The sequence below is a fragment of the Myotis brandtii genome, unplaced genomic scaffold (assembly GCF_000412655.1).
Source record: "Myotis brandtii unplaced genomic scaffold, ASM41265v1 scaffold612, whole genome shotgun sequence".
NCBI classification, from domain to species: domain Eukaryota; kingdom Metazoa; phylum Chordata; class Mammalia; order Chiroptera; family Vespertilionidae; genus Myotis; species Myotis brandtii.
The window spans coordinates 855,015-872,019 of record NW_005370328.1 but is presented as its reverse complement, the minus strand read 5'-3'; the positions used below and the strand labels follow the sequence as shown (position 1 = coordinate 872,019).

Genomic DNA, 17,005 nt, shown 5'->3' with positions numbered 1-17,005 from the left:
ATTGATGTTTCTATCTCTCTCTCCCTCTCCTTTCCTCTCTGAAATCAATTTTTTTAAAAAGTATATAGTGGGGCCTTGACTTATGAGTGTCCCAACTAACGAGTTTTTTGAGATACCAGCTGTCTCTCGGCTGATTTTTTGCATTGAGTTGATAGAGTAATTTGAGTTAATGAGCTCCTTAACGACCTCGGTCTCAGAACGAATTAAACTCGTAAGTCAAGGCCCCACTGTATGTTTTTAAAAAGTGTTCCTTTGTGCTCTAGGGTGACCGCAGAGCAGCCACATATCACTGGAGATGAGATCTTCTGGCTGTGCAGCTCAAACCAAGAAGAAAGTGATAAAGGCAGAGAGAGTGGGGAGTGAGGCTCTAAAAACCAAGGACAGGGGAGGCCAAACCCCAAAGGCACAGCATGGATTGCCAGCTGGGCCTTGCCAGGCCAAAGGGACAGGGCTCCTGCCACAGGGAAGCGGATTCCCCAAACAGGGTCTGCTCCAGCCCAGAGCCCCGCATACAGAGAGAAGTGGCCTTGTTTTTCAAGTATTCATCAGGGATGTCACAATCCTGGAGTGATGTCAAAACTGCCTCAAGGGTTATGAACTCTGGCCTTGAAGATGAGTCAACAGAGGGTGGGTTTCAGAGAGCAGCCTGCTGTTTATACACAATCCCCTTGGAGATCTGCATGCAGCTGGAAGGCTAGTCAAGGGTTGTGATGGCAGGCAGGCTGGCTCCTCACAGAGCCTTACAGCCTCCAGCAGAAACCACCAGCACTCACCCGGTGCCCAGAATGCTCCCCCTCTTCAGCATCTATGAGACATAAGCATTCTGAGAGGGACTCACTCCACCCAAAACCATCCAGTGCCCACCTTGAAACACACAAGCAAACTGAACCCTTATGGCTCCCCGCCCACAGGACCCAGCACAACCCTTCAGAGGGGGTATTCTGATTCCGCCTTTGGGAGATTCCTTCCGGTGACTCCACCTCCCAGAGTCTCCACCCTTTTCTTCACCACTCCACCACAGGGCTGATGGGACCAGAGGAAGTAATGTGTACAGCTTGGGACCGGTTACTTTCATCTTCAGGCTTTCTTGGGGGAGGGGGCACAAGACCGACCCCGACAGCAACCTCAGGCATTTGCAGGGCCACTCATGTTACCAACACTCACAGAAGCCTGAAACACTGGCATTTTAACTAGGACTCTAGACCACCATGTGACTCCCTTTCATAGCTGTGTCCCAGTGGCTCAAGATCCCTCCCAACTTGAGTGGGAACCTGGGCCAGTGAGGACAGTCTGAGTGACCTCGGGCATGCAACAATGCTTCTCAGAGCCCAACTGCCCCCAAAGCACAGTGGGAACAGTAAGCTAGCCCTCCTGCCAGTGTTGTGAAGAACAAAGTGGTTTACAGGGGCCTGGCCCACAACCAGGAGGGGCAGTGCCACCTAGTCCTAAAGGTGGGCCATCTGTAAAGCAGACAAGGCTAGCAAGAAGCTCCCCTGATAGGGCCAAGTGGGGCACCCCCCAGAAAGGGGAGCCAAGCCTGCCTCCCAGAGCCTTACTGTGGGAGGGGAACAGAAGCTAAATTAAGGCTCCTCCTGCCACCGGTGCCGGGCTGACATCCACGCAGCCGCTCCCTGAGCAGCAGCGAGCAGCACCCAGCACAGCTCCAGAACAGTCCAGGGGTATTCACTGCAGACCTCCTGTACTTCCCCCTTCCCGAGGACAAAGTCCTGCAGCCACCCTCTACAGCTTACTGGGCCCCCCTCCTTGCAATGGCCTCCCCAGCCCCTTATGTCTCAAGGCCTGTGCACCTAGCTTTCCTGGACCCCTCACCCAGCAGACCTCAGCTGTGGCATCTCCTAGAAGCGCCACTCTCAATCACCACCCTTTCACATCACCTGTCCCTATGCCATCATGTTGCCCCATTTTACTTCCTTCCTGACATTGACCACTAACAAGTTCTTCGTGTTGATTTCTGTGCTGCCCTGTTCATTATGTCTCTTGCCTCTAGAACAGTGGTTCTCAACCTTGGCTGCACATTAGAATCACCTGGGAATCTTTTTAAAAATCCTGATTTCTGGGCCTCATCCTCCGGAAATTCTGTTTCTTTGTTACTAACATAGAGGTGCATACATTCTTTCTGATTGGTGTTTTGGGTTTCTTGATATCCGGTATTGTGTCCAACTTTGTTCTTCTTTCTCAAGATTGCTGCAGCCATTTGGGTCTTTATAGGTTCCATATAAATTTTTGGAGTATTTGTTCTAGATTGTGAAATATACTGGTATTTTATATATTTAAGTGCCAATAATAAAGCACTCTTCTAAATTACTAAAAACTTAAAAGCACAGTAGAAACAAGCAAATGATATGACCAGGTAATTCCATGTGTATGGTGTTCTAGAAGAGGCAGCACTGATCTGTAGAGAGAAAATCCCCAGTGGTTGCCTGGGAAGGGAAGGCGAATCGCTTGCCAAGAGACATGAAGGGGTTTTCTGAGAAAAGGGAATGTTCTGTATCATTGTGGCAGTGGTGGTTACATTGTCAAGTCTTTGAACTATATACTTAAAATGTGTACTTTTATATCTTTAAATTATTCCTCAATAAAGTTGATTTTAAAACGATAGTTGATACCCTTCAGAGGTAGCATTTTAAAGGGTGTTAGCACCGATGCTGTTAGGGCTGTGGGCAAAAGGCTATTATCTTTTCCTGTTGAAAGGTTAACTTAGAGCAGTGGTTCTCAAGCTGTGGGTTGCAGGTGATATCTCATTGTCGTTTTAATTTTCATCTCTCTGCTGATCAGTGACTTTGAGCATTTTTTTCATGTCTCTTGGCCATTTTTATGGCCACTTGGAGAAATGTCTATTTAGGTCCTTAGCCCATTTTTTAATTGGATTGTTCATCTTCCTTTTGTTAAGTTGTACGAGTTCCTTATATAGTTTGGATATTAAACCTTTATCAGATGTATCATTCTCCCATACAGTGGGCTCCCATTTAAAACACCTTTTAAGATAAAAATTATACCTTTCAATCCAGCAGACCTGTTTTTAGACTCTTTCATAGGAATAAAAGTTCCAGTAGATAAAAACACATATACAAATATATTTAATGTAGCATTCTTAGTGGCTAAAACTTGAGTACCAAATAAATGCCAATTAGTAGGGGGATGGTTGACTACACTGTGGACCATCTTTTTTTTTCTTTTTTTTTTTTTAAATATTTTTATTGATTTCAGAGAGGAAGGGAGATGTAAGTTGGTGGTCTAGTTTCATTTTTCTGCATGTATCTGTCCAATTTTCCCAGCAACATTTATTGAAGAGGCTGTCTTAACTCCATTGTATGTTTTTCCTCCTTTGTCAAATATTAATTGAGCGTAATGGCTTGGGGTCACTTTCTGGGGTCTCTGTTCTATTCCATTGATTTATTACCTGTTCTTGTGCCAATACAATGCTATTTTGATTACAGTAGCCATCAATGATGAGAGAGAATCATTGATCGGCTGCCTCCTGCATGCCCCCTACTGGGGATCAAGCCCGCAACCCAGGCATGTGCCCTTGACTGGAATCAAACCTGGGACCCTTCAGTCTGCAGGCTGACGCTCTATCCACTGAGCCAAACTAGCTAGGGCGTGGACCATCTTTATCATAAGATACTAGAGGCCCGGTGCACGAATTCATGCACAGGTGGGGTCCCTCGGCCTGGTCAGTGATCAGGGCCAATCGGGGCCATTTCACCCAGTCCCTATCGGGGCCGATCGGGGCCTGCCAGCCAGGGGGAGGGACCACAGGAGTTTGGCTGTGGAAGCGCACTGACAACCAGGGGACAGCTCCTGCATTGAGCGTATGCCCCCTGTGGTCAGTGCACGTCATAGTTACTGACTGGTCGTCTGGTCATAACGGTTGCTTAGGCTTTACATAGATAGATTACATAGCCATTTAAAATGATGGGGTACAACTATAGCCGGTGGAAAGATTTCCATGAGGTAAAGAGAAAAGGCACACAAGAAAACCAAATAGGCTGTTTAATTTTTGAAAAGCAATAGTGCTCTAAAAAGTGTCCTGACAAGATGCTTATTTTAATGTACATACAAGAAAAACATTCAAGTATATATTTTAGATAATAAAAATGGTTTACCTAGTGCAGGGCTGGGGAATGTCCAGCCCATGGGCTGTGTACAGTCCGCAAAATCATTTGGTCTGGGCCTGACAAGGCATTAGAGGTGAGTTAATTAAATATTTGATGAAATATAGCAGGCTAATTTTTTTCAAGAAAAATGATTTTAAATATGTTACATGCAATAAACAATATTTCAAGAAAAACTTTTAAATATAATTATATTACATGCAACAAACATTAATATTTCAAGAAAAAAAAAGATTTTAAATATAATATTACCAAAACTGTACTAACATAGTATAATATCACAAAAGTTGTAGGAAATATTAAAAAACTGCAAATAACAGGATTACTTCTATTATATTCTAAAATATTTCTTTTCTCTGACTCTATTTTTGTTCATCACTTTATGTTGTTCATTATATTCCACAAATGAGTGAGATCATGTGATATTTATCTTTCTCCGACTGGCTTATTTTGCTTAGCATAATGCTCCCCAAGTCCATCCATGATATTGCAAATGGTACGAGTTCTTTCTTTTTTTATAGCAGCGTAGTATTTCATAGTGTAGATGTACCACCATTTTTTAATCCACTCATCTGCTGATGGGCACTTAGGCTATTTCCAAATCTTAGCTATTGTAAATTGTGCTGCTATGAACATAGGGGTGCATATATCCTTTCTGATTGGTGTTTCTGATTTCTTGGGATATATTCCTAGAAGTGGGATTACTGAGTCAAATGGGAGTTCCATTTTTAATTTTTTGAGGAAACTCCATACTGTTTTCCACAGTGGCTGCACCAGTATGCATTCCCACCAGCAGTGCAAGAGAGTCCCTTTTTCTCCGCATCCTTTCCAGCTTGTCATTTTTTTATTTGTTGATGATAGCCATTCTGACAGGTGTGAGATGGTACCTTGTTGTTTTGATTTGCATCTCTCGGATGATTAGTGACTTTGAGCATGTTTTCATATGTCTTCTGTATGTCCATGTAAGAGGTTCCATCTTGGAGATGTTTCAGAGGAGGTGTGTTGGAATGACTGGGAACTCTGCTCTTTGTTGTCAGGAAGTTAGGCTCAGTACAATCACTCCTTTGACCACTGAGAAGATCCAGGTTTAGTTTCGGGGGCTTTTCCATCTTCTCTTTCTTCCTCCTGTCCTCTTTCATGGGGGACAGATGACCTTCCAGGTGGTAACTAATGCCATTTGTAGAACTTTTGCTCCCAGTACAGACAAAGGAGATGGGAACAAAATGTTTTCCTGAGATGTTAATTGCAGTGGGGGCCAGAAGGGACTTGAAATTGACTTCATCTTTCCCAGAAAAGGAAATGAAATGCTGGAGACTGTGGCTGCAAATCTTTGCATTTCTGGTGGCCTTGGCCATCCGGTGAGGATAATGTGTGGACTCCTGTGTGCTGGGGCCTGTGGCGGTGGTAATGAGCAGAGTGATGGTGTGGCCCTTCACGGGTGTGTTGTGGCAAGGTGCAGTTTAGGGCCCAGGACTCGTGTATGTAGTCCTGGTCAGAGCCCGAGGTAGAAGCTCCTAACAGTGAGTTCTGGAGCTACACGCCAGACTGTGGATGCTCCCTGAGCTCCTGGGGTGCGGGTGCAGCTGAAATTGCACTGAGACCCTGGAAAGAGGAGCCCTCAGCTCAGCTCTGAGAGAAAACCAGGATGCTGGAGATGAAACTTTGAAGATGATGAGGATAGGGTGACAGGAGAGTCCAAGCTTGAATTTAGACCTGGACAGAACAGGATGGTGGAGTGGGGTGGGCATAGTCTGGAATTCCTACAGCACAAGAGGCAAGGTGAGGGTAGGTGGGAAATAAAACTAGTGAAGCAGTCTGAGGCCAGCTCAAGGAGACTTTTCTGTAACATGTAGAGGAGTGTTGGCTTGGTCCCCTAGGAAATGGGAAGCTCTTGAAGAGTTCTAAATGGGGAGTGACTTTATTTTTTAAACAGTTTCATTGAGATGTCATTCACATACCATACGCTTTATCCACTTACAGTGTACACCTCAATGACTTTTAGTGTATTCTGAGTTGTGCAGCCATCACCACAGTGGATTTTAGAACACCTCCAGCACTGCAGAAAGAAGCCCTTCACCCTTATCTATCACTCCACATTCCCACATGTTCCCCAGCTTCAGGCAACAGCTGATCTCTTTTCCATCTCAATACATTTGCCTGTTTTGGACATTCCAGACATGGAATCATGCGGTATGTGACCTTTTGTGTCTGGCTTCTTTCACCTAGCATAATGTCTTCAGTGTTCATCCATGTTGTAGGATGTGTTAGTATTTCACTATTGTTTTCTTTTCTGAGTACTATTCCATTGTATGGCTATACCACATTAAATTTATTCATTCATCAGTTGATGGAAATTTGTGTTTCCACTTTTTGCTTATTATGAATAATGCTGCTAAGGAGTGATGTTTATAGGCCATTAAATGGCATTTTGACTACATCACTTGGGCTTAGTGCAGGATAGATTGAAGGGTATAAGAAGGGGCCAGGAGTATGTTGGGTAGTTACAATAATTTCTGTAAATTTTTTTTCAGACTTCTTAAGGTGTGGAATCTTGTGTTTTAGCTAAAATCCCATGCAGAGCCCAGATAAAATGGAACTACCCTTGACAGTAGTGTGAAGGGCCTAGAATCTCCTTTCCATGGAGGTTTTGCTTTTTTGAAAATGGCCAGAAGCTAGCCATAGTGGTCAAAGAGAGGTTTCCCATGAGCAGTGTGGCTGGCTGGAGGAGGAGGAGGCCAGGACTGAGTGAGCGATGAAATGGAGAGCTTGAGAGAACCAAAGAGTGGGAGCTGATGGCTAAGAGAGTGGAATATTGGGTTCTAACTTTTCTGATGGTGAGCACTTCTGGGTGGTGGGGATGGTGCTGAAGTGAGGTGGCCCAAGAACCTGGAGGGATGGGACCTGATTGGAAATAGTGTTGCTCAGAGTGACAGCAAGGCCTTGGACAGAGACTGTGATAGGGGCTCTGTGGAAGCCAGAGAAGGGGGATAGAAGGTTGTGTGGACCCAGGCTATGAATGCCAAAAAAGACTCTCCTCAGTGGGGGTGATATGGCTTGGAACAGCGGAAGGAGGGGAATAGGAGGAGGCAGGCTCATTTTGCCAATCCCCCAATCGGCCCTACCCTGAGCGTGAGTGAGGGTGGCATCGCAACCTCCCGATCCGCCCTGCTCTGTGCATGACGGGGCGGCGCCCCAACTCCCCAATCGGCCCTGCTCTGAGCCTGACCAGGGGCTGCACTTAGGGATTGGGCCTGCCCTCTGCCACCCGGGAGCAGGCCTAAGCCAGCAGGTCGTTATCTCCCGAGGGGTCCCAGACTGCGAGAGGGCACAGGCCGGGCTGGGGGACCCCCCTCCCCCCGCCCCCCAAGTGCACAAATTTTTGTGCACCGGGCCTCTAGTATATATATAAAAGCCTAAGTGACTGGTCGTTATGACATGCACTGACCACCAGGAGGCAGATTTTCAATGCAGCATCTGCCCCCTGGTGGTCAGTGCGCTCCCACAGTGGGAGCGCCACTCAGCTGACTGAGGCACCAGACACTAGGCTCACTGCTGGCGAGCTCCCCTGAGGCGGCAGGAGCCTCTCCCATCTCCGTGGCAGTGCGCTACCAAGCAGCAGCAGTAGGCGCAGCGGGGCTGGGATGAGTGGAAGCGGCAAGAGGGCACAGGCCAGGTTGAGGAACCCCACGGTGCGAGAATCCGTGCACCAGTTCTCTAGTTGGTGTATAAAAAAGCCATAGATTTCTGAGTGTTAATTTTGTAACCTGCTACACTGCCGAATTCATTTATTAAGTCTAGTAGTTTTTTTGATGGGGTCTTTGGTGTTTTCTATGACAGGCTAATTTTTAAGTTGATCATTTTGTATTGCCCTCGAATGATGTTACAAATATACAAATGGCCCTTGGCAGAAAAACCTAGTGTGAAGGGCAGGGTGTGGGGGGAGTGAGAGTGGTGAAGAGAAATGGTGCAAAAAATAAGATTTATATGAAAAACATCAAAGCAACACACATACACACACACACAGATAAATATATATACATATATATATATATATATATATATATACACACACACACACATATATATATATATATATACACACATACACATATATATAATATCATGTATTGTCATAAACAGAAAATGTTAGGTTTTTGTTGTGGGGTGTTTTTTAAATAAATTTTTATTGATTTCAGAGAGGAAGGGAGAAGGAGAGAGAGATAGAAACATCAATGATGAGAGAGAATCATTGATCAGCTGCCTCCTGCACGCCCCACACTGGTGATCAAGCCCACAACCTGGGCATGTGCCCTGACCAGGAATTGAACCTCAACCTCCTGGTTCATAGGTCGATGCTCAACCGCCGAGCCACGCCAGATGGGCAAGATATACATTTAAGTTTTAGAAAGCATGTTGCAAAGTCATGTTTATAACATGGTTCTATTTTAGTAAATAAAAGATCCTGTGTAGATGAGTTCTTATTTCCAGATTTCTTTCAATTTGTCTGAGAAACTTTCCAAATGTCTTCCTCTTGATTTCCTGGCTCAAGAAATACATGGATGCCCATGTATTTTGGAGTGGTCTGATCAATACAGAAAAATGATGGTGTCGCTCTCCTGCCCCCTTCAGTCCTACCCATTGGTCTAAAAGCTTGGATGCTTCCCAAGGCAGATTTGCACAGATTGAGGGTCCTTTTGATACAGTGGATAAGAGAATGAGAATTCAATATTTATAGCTCCCTGGGTCGCTGAGGTTCCACTGGGTTTTACTAGAGAAGATGAAGGGAAGCACCCTCAGGGTTCAGCTGGTGTCTCGCATCCTCCAATGTTTTGCTCTGGTGTACATTTCACACTGTCTCACTGATTCTGGAGGTGAGAGTATACAGCTGATCCAAATGGATGGGCCAGGGAGTAGATGTAGGAGGAATTCTGCATCTGTGGTCATCACTGGTTTACATTCCTTTCACATCGTGATGGGTACCTTTGGCACTTTAACTTCATTCAGAGTATGAATATCCTGTGAATGGGTTAAGATTCACTAGTACTGGAACCATCCCAACTTTACAAAAATGTAAAGAATTTTATGAGTAACCGTGTTCAACAAGACACCAATTCAGAGCATCTTATTACATAAAATGTCTTATAAGTCCAACAAAGCACCCAATTTGAGACCCAAATTATTAGCTCACCTTTGATACTTGAGTGCTGCAAATTAAGCAACTTTTAAAAGCACTTCACTGAATTCTTTTTCACTCTTGGGGTATTGAATATTTTGCATGGACAAACATTCAGTTAGCTGTGTATACTAAAATATTGATTCTTACATTAAAGGGGAAAAATAATGCAGAAAATTTTAAAAACATAGTAGATCTGATGAATCATTTTAAATATTGAGCAAAACATATACACATACTATGTACATACATTATATATATGTTTTATATATATATATATAAAATTCAATTTTTGTAAGGATTTTTGGAAAATTATGAATCTTAAAGATGGAGAAACTAAACATGTACTGGTATTAGTAAATGTTAATGGAATCGATATACGTATAGCTGAGCTAATGCCATATACATGGGGGTGCTTTTAATAGGAATTTTTCAATTTATAAAACTTGGAGGAAATTGAAATGATTTATTGAAAACACTAGAAATTAAAAAATCTACCTTAGATTTTAGAAATTAAAAAATCTACCTTAATGTCATTCCCTTTTTCTTTTCTTTGGTTTTAAACAGACCCTATACTCCTATGAAAGGAGGAATCTCCAATGTGTGGTTCGACAGATTTAAAATATCTAACGACTGCCCAGAGCACCTTGAGTCCATCGATGTGATGTGTCAGGTGCTTACAGACTTGATTAATGATGAAGTAAAAAGTGGCATCAAGAAGAATAGAATATTAATAGGTAAGACCTTCAAATGTTGGAAATTTAATTTTTTTTCCTTTTGTTTAAATTCCTTACATTGAACTTTACTTGGAATATTATTTAGAAGCATTTATATATCATTTGACCTGTTTATAGTTTCAAATAAACTATGTACTAAGGGTTTCAAAGATACTAGAATTATAAACAATAACTCATGAAACTTTAATTCCCTTTCATTTTAATAATAACAGTTTGAGAGCCCCGTGTTTAATTTTAATTAGATTATTCATTTCAGTTTTTAAAACAATTTATTTTAATTAGCTTAAGTTTTATTATATGTTTAAATTACTGTTGCCATGATTAAAATAAAGTACACAGTCAAAATATAACATCAAATTTACGAATAGTTAATTAACTCTTCAGAGTTAGTATCACAGGAATAAGGTATTTATAAACTTTTGTTAACTAACTTGAGCAACCTCTATTCTCACGGGGCTATAATGTGCCTTTACATAAACTCTTTATTCTACTTAATGCCCTTTTTTCTGTAATCATCAAATACATAAACTATAATATCTCTATTTTTATAATACATAAAAAATGAGATTGGATGTTTACAGTAACATCACCTTTTATGGGCCTCTGTTTTCTCATCTATATTTAACTCTGAGTTTCTATGTATCATATTTAACAACTATGTTTAACTCTAATAGAGATAAATATATAGCATTGTGGGAGTGCTGGGTAGAGCACAGGAAGGGCACCCAACTCCGTCTAGGGCAGTGGTCGGCAGACTCATTAGTCAACAGAGCCAAATATTAACAGTACAACAATTGAAATTTCTTTTGAGAGCCAAATTTTTTAAACTTAAACTATATATGTAGGTACATTGTTATGCACTTAATTAGGGTCCTCCTAAGCTGGCCTTTGCTAAAAATGTCCTCAATCTTATTGAGGTACATTTGCTGAGGTCAACCCCTTCCAACTCTCCCATCCACACTCGTCTTGTATACTTGTTTCGTCTATCTCCTTTCGTTCATCCTCTCTATATGTCCAAACCATCTCAACATACCTTTCTCAATCCTCGACACTACATCTTCTTTCACTCCACAACATTCCCTAAAATTAACTTAATAAACTTTACTTAAAGTTTTAAGTCAACTTCGCACTGTACGTGTGCGCCTGCACGTGGTATTTTGTGGAAGAGCCACACTCAAGGGGCCAAAGAGCCGCATGTGGCTCTCGAGCTGCGGTTTGCCGACCACTGGTCTAGGGCATTAGGCAACATACTTACAGGACAGAATTAAAAATGTGTGCATGTATGACCGATTCCATCATACTCAGTTGTTTACCAAATATTTTCTAAGTTCCTCCTGTGTGCAGGCAATGTGTCAGATGCTCAAAGGGACACATAGCTAAATAAAACAGGAGCTATCTCACAATGGTTTACAACCTGGAAGAGCCCATGAGGTACTTACAATGACAACTGTAAATAAAGCAGCCGATGACGAGTGCCCTACAGCCCAATAACTGCCTCCTCCTCAAAGAGTGATCACATATATTCATTACTAGAGTTCCAGTGCACGAATTCATGCACCAGTGGGGTCCCTCGGCCTAGCCTGCGGGATCGGGCCGGAACCGGCTCTCCGACATCCCCTGAGAGGTCCCGGATTGTGAGAGGACGCAGGCCAGGCCGAGGGACCCCACTGGTGCACGAATCCATGCACCAGGTCTCTAGTGTATAATAATAAAAGCGTAATATGCTAATTAGAGCAGACAGCCGAACGACCTTCTGGACATCCTTCCAGATGAAGCCACCATGGCGGGGGCCAAGGCAGAGAAGGTTAGGGGCAATCAGGCAGGCAGGCAGAATGGTGATGGGTAATCAGGCAGGGCCTTAGCATATCATTAGCATATTACATTTTGATTGGTTGAACGGACGACCAGACACTTAGTATATTAGGCTTTTATTATATAGGATTATTTCCCAGGATTCATTGCCATTCCTGGCACAGAGCAGGTGCCTAGGAAAATTACCACGGGTGGAATGACCTAATCAGTGAATTGTTGACTTCAGTAATTAATACCACAGGGAAGAGATCATAGGTGTTTGAGGCTGTTAGAGAAGTCTAGTGGGAAGGCAGCTGGGAGTATTGGAGATTTTGAGATGTACAGATAAAATTTTATTCATAGTGTGCAGGGGTAGACACAGAGAAGTATATGAACAGTACATACAAGCAGAAAAAGAAGTGCTTGTTTGTCTGTCTGGACATTACATGGTTCTCAACCTGTGGGTCATGACCCCTTTGGCGGTCAAACGACCCTTTCACAGGGGTCACCTAAGACCATCCTGCATATCAGATGTTTACATTACGATTCATAACAGTAGCAACATTACAGTTATGAAGTAGCAACGAAAATAATTTTATGGTTGGGTCACAACATGAGGAACTGTATTTAAAGGGCCAGAAGGTTGAGAACCATTGTTTTAGCAGAAAGTTTGTTGTTTGAATGGAAGATTCCCTGTTGACTCTGGTAGCTGGACTAGGAGGCTGAAGAGCCCGTTAGTGACAAAAACAGGTTCCAGTCTAAGTCTATCAGTGCCTATTTGGATTCTGTTGTCTCAACGGTAAAGGGGGCTAATAATACATTTTCTACTTACTGAAAGATGGTGTTTGTAAAACACGTGGGCCCTCTAGACTCTCAGTAAATTCTTTCTGGTTTCCCTTGTATCCTTTATTCTGTAGACTAGGGGTCCAGTGCACAAATTCGTGCACCTTGAAAGGAACTATGAGCCGCAAGGCTATGGTAGGCACAGGGGCAGGTCTCAGTCCATCCTCCACGCCCCCACCCGACCCCTCCTGCCACGGCCCCCCAGTTCCCTGTCTGCGGGCAGCCCGGCTCCCACGCGCTGACAGTGCCGGCCCCGCTTACACCTACTGAAGGTACGGAGCAATTGGGGCCGGCTCCAGCAGCGGGTATGAGCGGCAGCTGCCAGCCCCGATCACCCCTCAGGAGCAGGAGAAGGTGGAGAAGCCCTCAGAGGCAATTTGGACTGACAGCCGCCACTCTCATCCGCTGCTGGCGCCGAGCCATCAGGACGGAGCCAGGCATCGGCAGCAGGTGCAAGTGTCAGCTCCGGCGCCTGCTGCGGGTGCAGGCTGGGCCAGCGCTGGCAGTGGGTGCAAGCAGTGGCTCTGGCACCGGCAGCAGGTGCAAGAGGCGGCTGCTGGCCCCAATCGCCCCTCAGGAGCAGGGGGAGATGGAGAAGCCCTGAGGGGCGATCAGGGCTGACAGCTGCCACTCACACCCGCTGAAGGTGCCAGCAATTGGGGCTGGCAGTGGGTACGAACGGTGGCTCTGGCGCCGGCAGCGGATGTGAGCACCAGGTGGGACCGTGGTGCGGGAGCAAAGAATTTTCAGTAACCACCAGAGGCTCACCGGCACCCTGCCTTGGTCTGGTGCCCCCGCTCACCTCCACCCTGCCACGGTCCACCATCCTGCCACGGCCAAAGCCTGCCATGTTTCGCGCACGCCCCCTGGTGGTCAGCGCACATCATAATGACTGGTTGTTCGGTTATTCTGCCATTCGGTCTATTTGCATATTGGCCTTTTATTATATAGGATTATTGGTGAGAGATGATTGAAGAAGGTGTTTGAGTCATATAATTGCAATTAATTTAGGAAAATTAATCTGGCAGAAGTGGTAAGTGAAGAGATGTGAAGTTGGATGTAGAAACCCCAGTTACTGAATTTATATGGTAATGCGGTCCTGAAGAAATGTGATGAGTGGGAAAAGGAAATATTAGGATAAGAAATTGCTTTAAAATAAAATTATAAAACTTCATTCATAAAAAAGTAGAAAATATTCTAATTAGTACTCTTAATTTACATGTTAATAAGGTTTAAGTGCTATTCTTAACATTTTAATGAAGGATTCAATAGGAATTCAAATAAAAAATGCTTTGATATTCTGACCAATTTTATTAAACACACATCAGAATGATGGTAGGTCACTTTAAAAAATGAATTATGAGAGAAAAAACTAGAAAATTATGATTGAAAATGAAACAATAGAGGTAATAGGTACACAAAATGTCCTTATTGCTTTTGTTTAATATGTGATAAAATTTCCAGCTTAATATCACACAACATACACTCTGTGGTTATAATTGCAACCAGTGTAACTTTGTAAACAAAACTAGTCTCTATATTTGAGTAGGTGGGAGCCCATTCTTTCTGTGTGGTTTTATTTTGATTAGTGGCATTTTATTAACCTTAGTGTTTTAAGAACAATTTTTAATAGTATGTGATATCCAACCTTCTCTCTGTCAAGTAAAAAATGGTACTTCTCATACTAAATTCAGTCTCCAAATTGTTAATAAAAATTTTAAGCCCTGGAATACTAAAAAAAACAACTATAAAAAACGTTGCAGTCTAATGAGGGAGATACAGAAGTCAAGTGTTCTAATTCGATACAAGTGTTATTGTAAAAATGTGTTCAAGGTACAGGGTGAGCAGTGAGGAAAGAAGTATTGAACCTTTTAGGGAGTTAAGAACTGCTTCATAGGAGAGATGATTCCAACTGAGTTACAAAGAATGAGTCAGAATATGACTGATAAACAGGAGGGAAACATTCATGAAAGAAAGCGAGAGGCATGTCAGACTCTCTCTGGAAATACTAGTTTGGTGCACGCCCCGACCCCTAGGGATTTTGAATTATATGCAGAGAGTGACATGAAGAGTGTGCATTTTAGAAAGACTGTGCTTAACACCATGGAGGGCGGCCAGTGTGAAGCCAGGAGAATAGCAAGAAGGCAGATGTGTGGAGCCAGCAGCGGGTATGAGCGGCAGCTGCCAGCCCCGATCGCCCCTCAGGAGGAGGAAAAGGTGGAGAAGCCCTCAGAGGCAATTGGGACTGACAGCCGGCACTCTCATCCGCTGCTGGCGCTGAGCCATCAGGACGGAGCCAGGCATCGGCAGCGGGTGCAAGTGTCAGCTCCGGCGCCTGCTGTGGGTGCAGGGGCCAGCGGACCCCCAACCATAAAATTATTTTTGTTGCTACTTCATAACTGTAATTTTGCTAGTTATGAATCGTCATGTAAATATCTGATATGCAGGATGTATTTTCATTGTTACAAATTGAACATAAAGCATAGTGATTAATCACAAAAACAATATATAATTATATATGTGTTTTCCGATGGTCTTAGGCTACCTCTGTGAAAGGGTCGTTCGACCCCCAAAGAGGTCGCGGCCCACAGGTTGAGAACCGCTGCACTAGAGGGGTGAGAGATGAATGCATGCGCTGTGTCAGGTTTTGGAAACAAGGATTATTAGGAGGATACGTAAGGACAGTTGACTGCAGGTGTTAGCAGTGAAAATACACTCTTGTTTTTAGTTTTTATCAATGGAAATATATTACCTTCCTAGTGGAAAAGATAAACTATGGCCTGATAGGAAGAGCTAGGCCAAGGCTCACCACCTAGCTCAGTGTCTGATAAGAGGGATGGATTTTCAGTGCAATGTGCTTCTCGGAGACATTTGTGAGTCCTTGCTCTCTGCATAAGAAGTGTGTGTATTTAATTTCATATATTTATACCAAACGTGATTCTACAAAAGGTATAAGGGGAAGCACAGGCAATAAAATAGTGACTTTTGAATTTTGTTCTCAATGTTGGCAATATAGTCATAAATAAAACCTGGGACAAGTCCTGTATTCTGAGAAAATTATTAATGACATTACATTATCCTAGGGGTGGGGAACCGTTTTTCTGCCAAGGGCCATTTGGATATTTACAACATCATTCTTGGGCCATACAAAAGTATATTTAAAAATGACCTTGCTATATTTGGTCAAACATTTAATTAACTCACCCCTAATGCCTTGGCAGGGCCAGACCAATTGATTTTGAGGGCACTACATGGCCCGTGGGCCGGATGTTCCCCACCCCTGCATAATCCGGTCTTCTGGTTTGATTAACAAGGTGAAGTGACCAGTGTGCAGAATGTAAGTGTATTTCATAGTACAGTCTGCCTCCCCGTTACTGTCTTGATCGCTTCCTTTCCTTCTGATGTGTTCCTGTATAATGTGAGAAATCAAAGTGGAAAAGGTGTATCAATTTCCTTGTGTGCACTGTTGTGCTTAGAAAATATATATGGTAGTAATACTACTAAAATAGTTGACATTTACAGTACAATTGACAGGTTTAAAATTGCCGTTATATATCATAATGTTTCATGTTTAGTATTTAAATTATACAGGTTCTTTTCATATATCTCTCTTGGGCCTTGTAATAGGTTGAGTGGGAACTTATTCTAATTTCAGTTATGATGAAACTAAACATCCAAGAGGTTTCTGGCTAATGCAAAATAGCATTGGGACTAGAACCCAGACCCATGCACTCAGGCAAGAACTTTGTACAGAATGAGATTCCTTTTTTGGCCACTAGGTGGTGATGATTTGTTGTTAAGAGAAAATTGATGTAATTTAGGTTTAACTTTGATCTGGGATGTATAGATCTTGACAAATGATATGACCAGATTATAAGAATTTTGATAATATGAGCATACTATGAGAATTCCAAAGCAGGGAGAAGTGCTTCTGGAGTTATACCTAAGTAGAATTCTAAATATCCATCATGAGGGTAATGGTTAAGGGAGTTTTGGTCTATTAATACAGATGAATATTATGTAACCATTAAATACTATGTATACTGTCACATAGAAGACATTTATTAAGTATGCGTTCAATGAATAAAAGTATAATTAGGGAGTTTTGTGCTTCTTTTGAAAGACTTTCAAATCAGTATTACATGAAAAAGGTATAAAATTATACATTTAGAGTGTTTAACTATTAACATGAATTTTTTAAAATGTCAAAATTATGTAGGAGTAGTGAGATATTTATTTCTGTCTGTATGATGGAAACACTTTACATGATGGGTGTATACTAATATATTGATTTTATAAGATTTAAAATAAAAATGAAGGGATAG

The 17,005-nt window shown here is 42.7% G+C and overlaps 1 protein-coding gene across 3 annotated transcripts in view; it reads left to right on the top strand.

The window, feature by feature from the left end:
* LYPLAL1 (lysophospholipase-like 1) overlaps positions 1 to 17,005 on the top strand; it is a 61,531-nt gene that overhangs the window by 11,567 nt on the left and 32,959 nt on the right. For all 3 annotated transcript variants that reach the window (XM_014528061.1, XM_014528060.1, XM_014528062.1), the window contains exon 3: positions 9,877 to 10,046. In XM_014528061.1, coding sequence (XP_014383547.1) covers positions 9,877 to 10,046 — 170 coding nt within the window. The remainder of the gene's footprint in view (positions 1 to 9,876; positions 10,047 to 17,005) is intronic.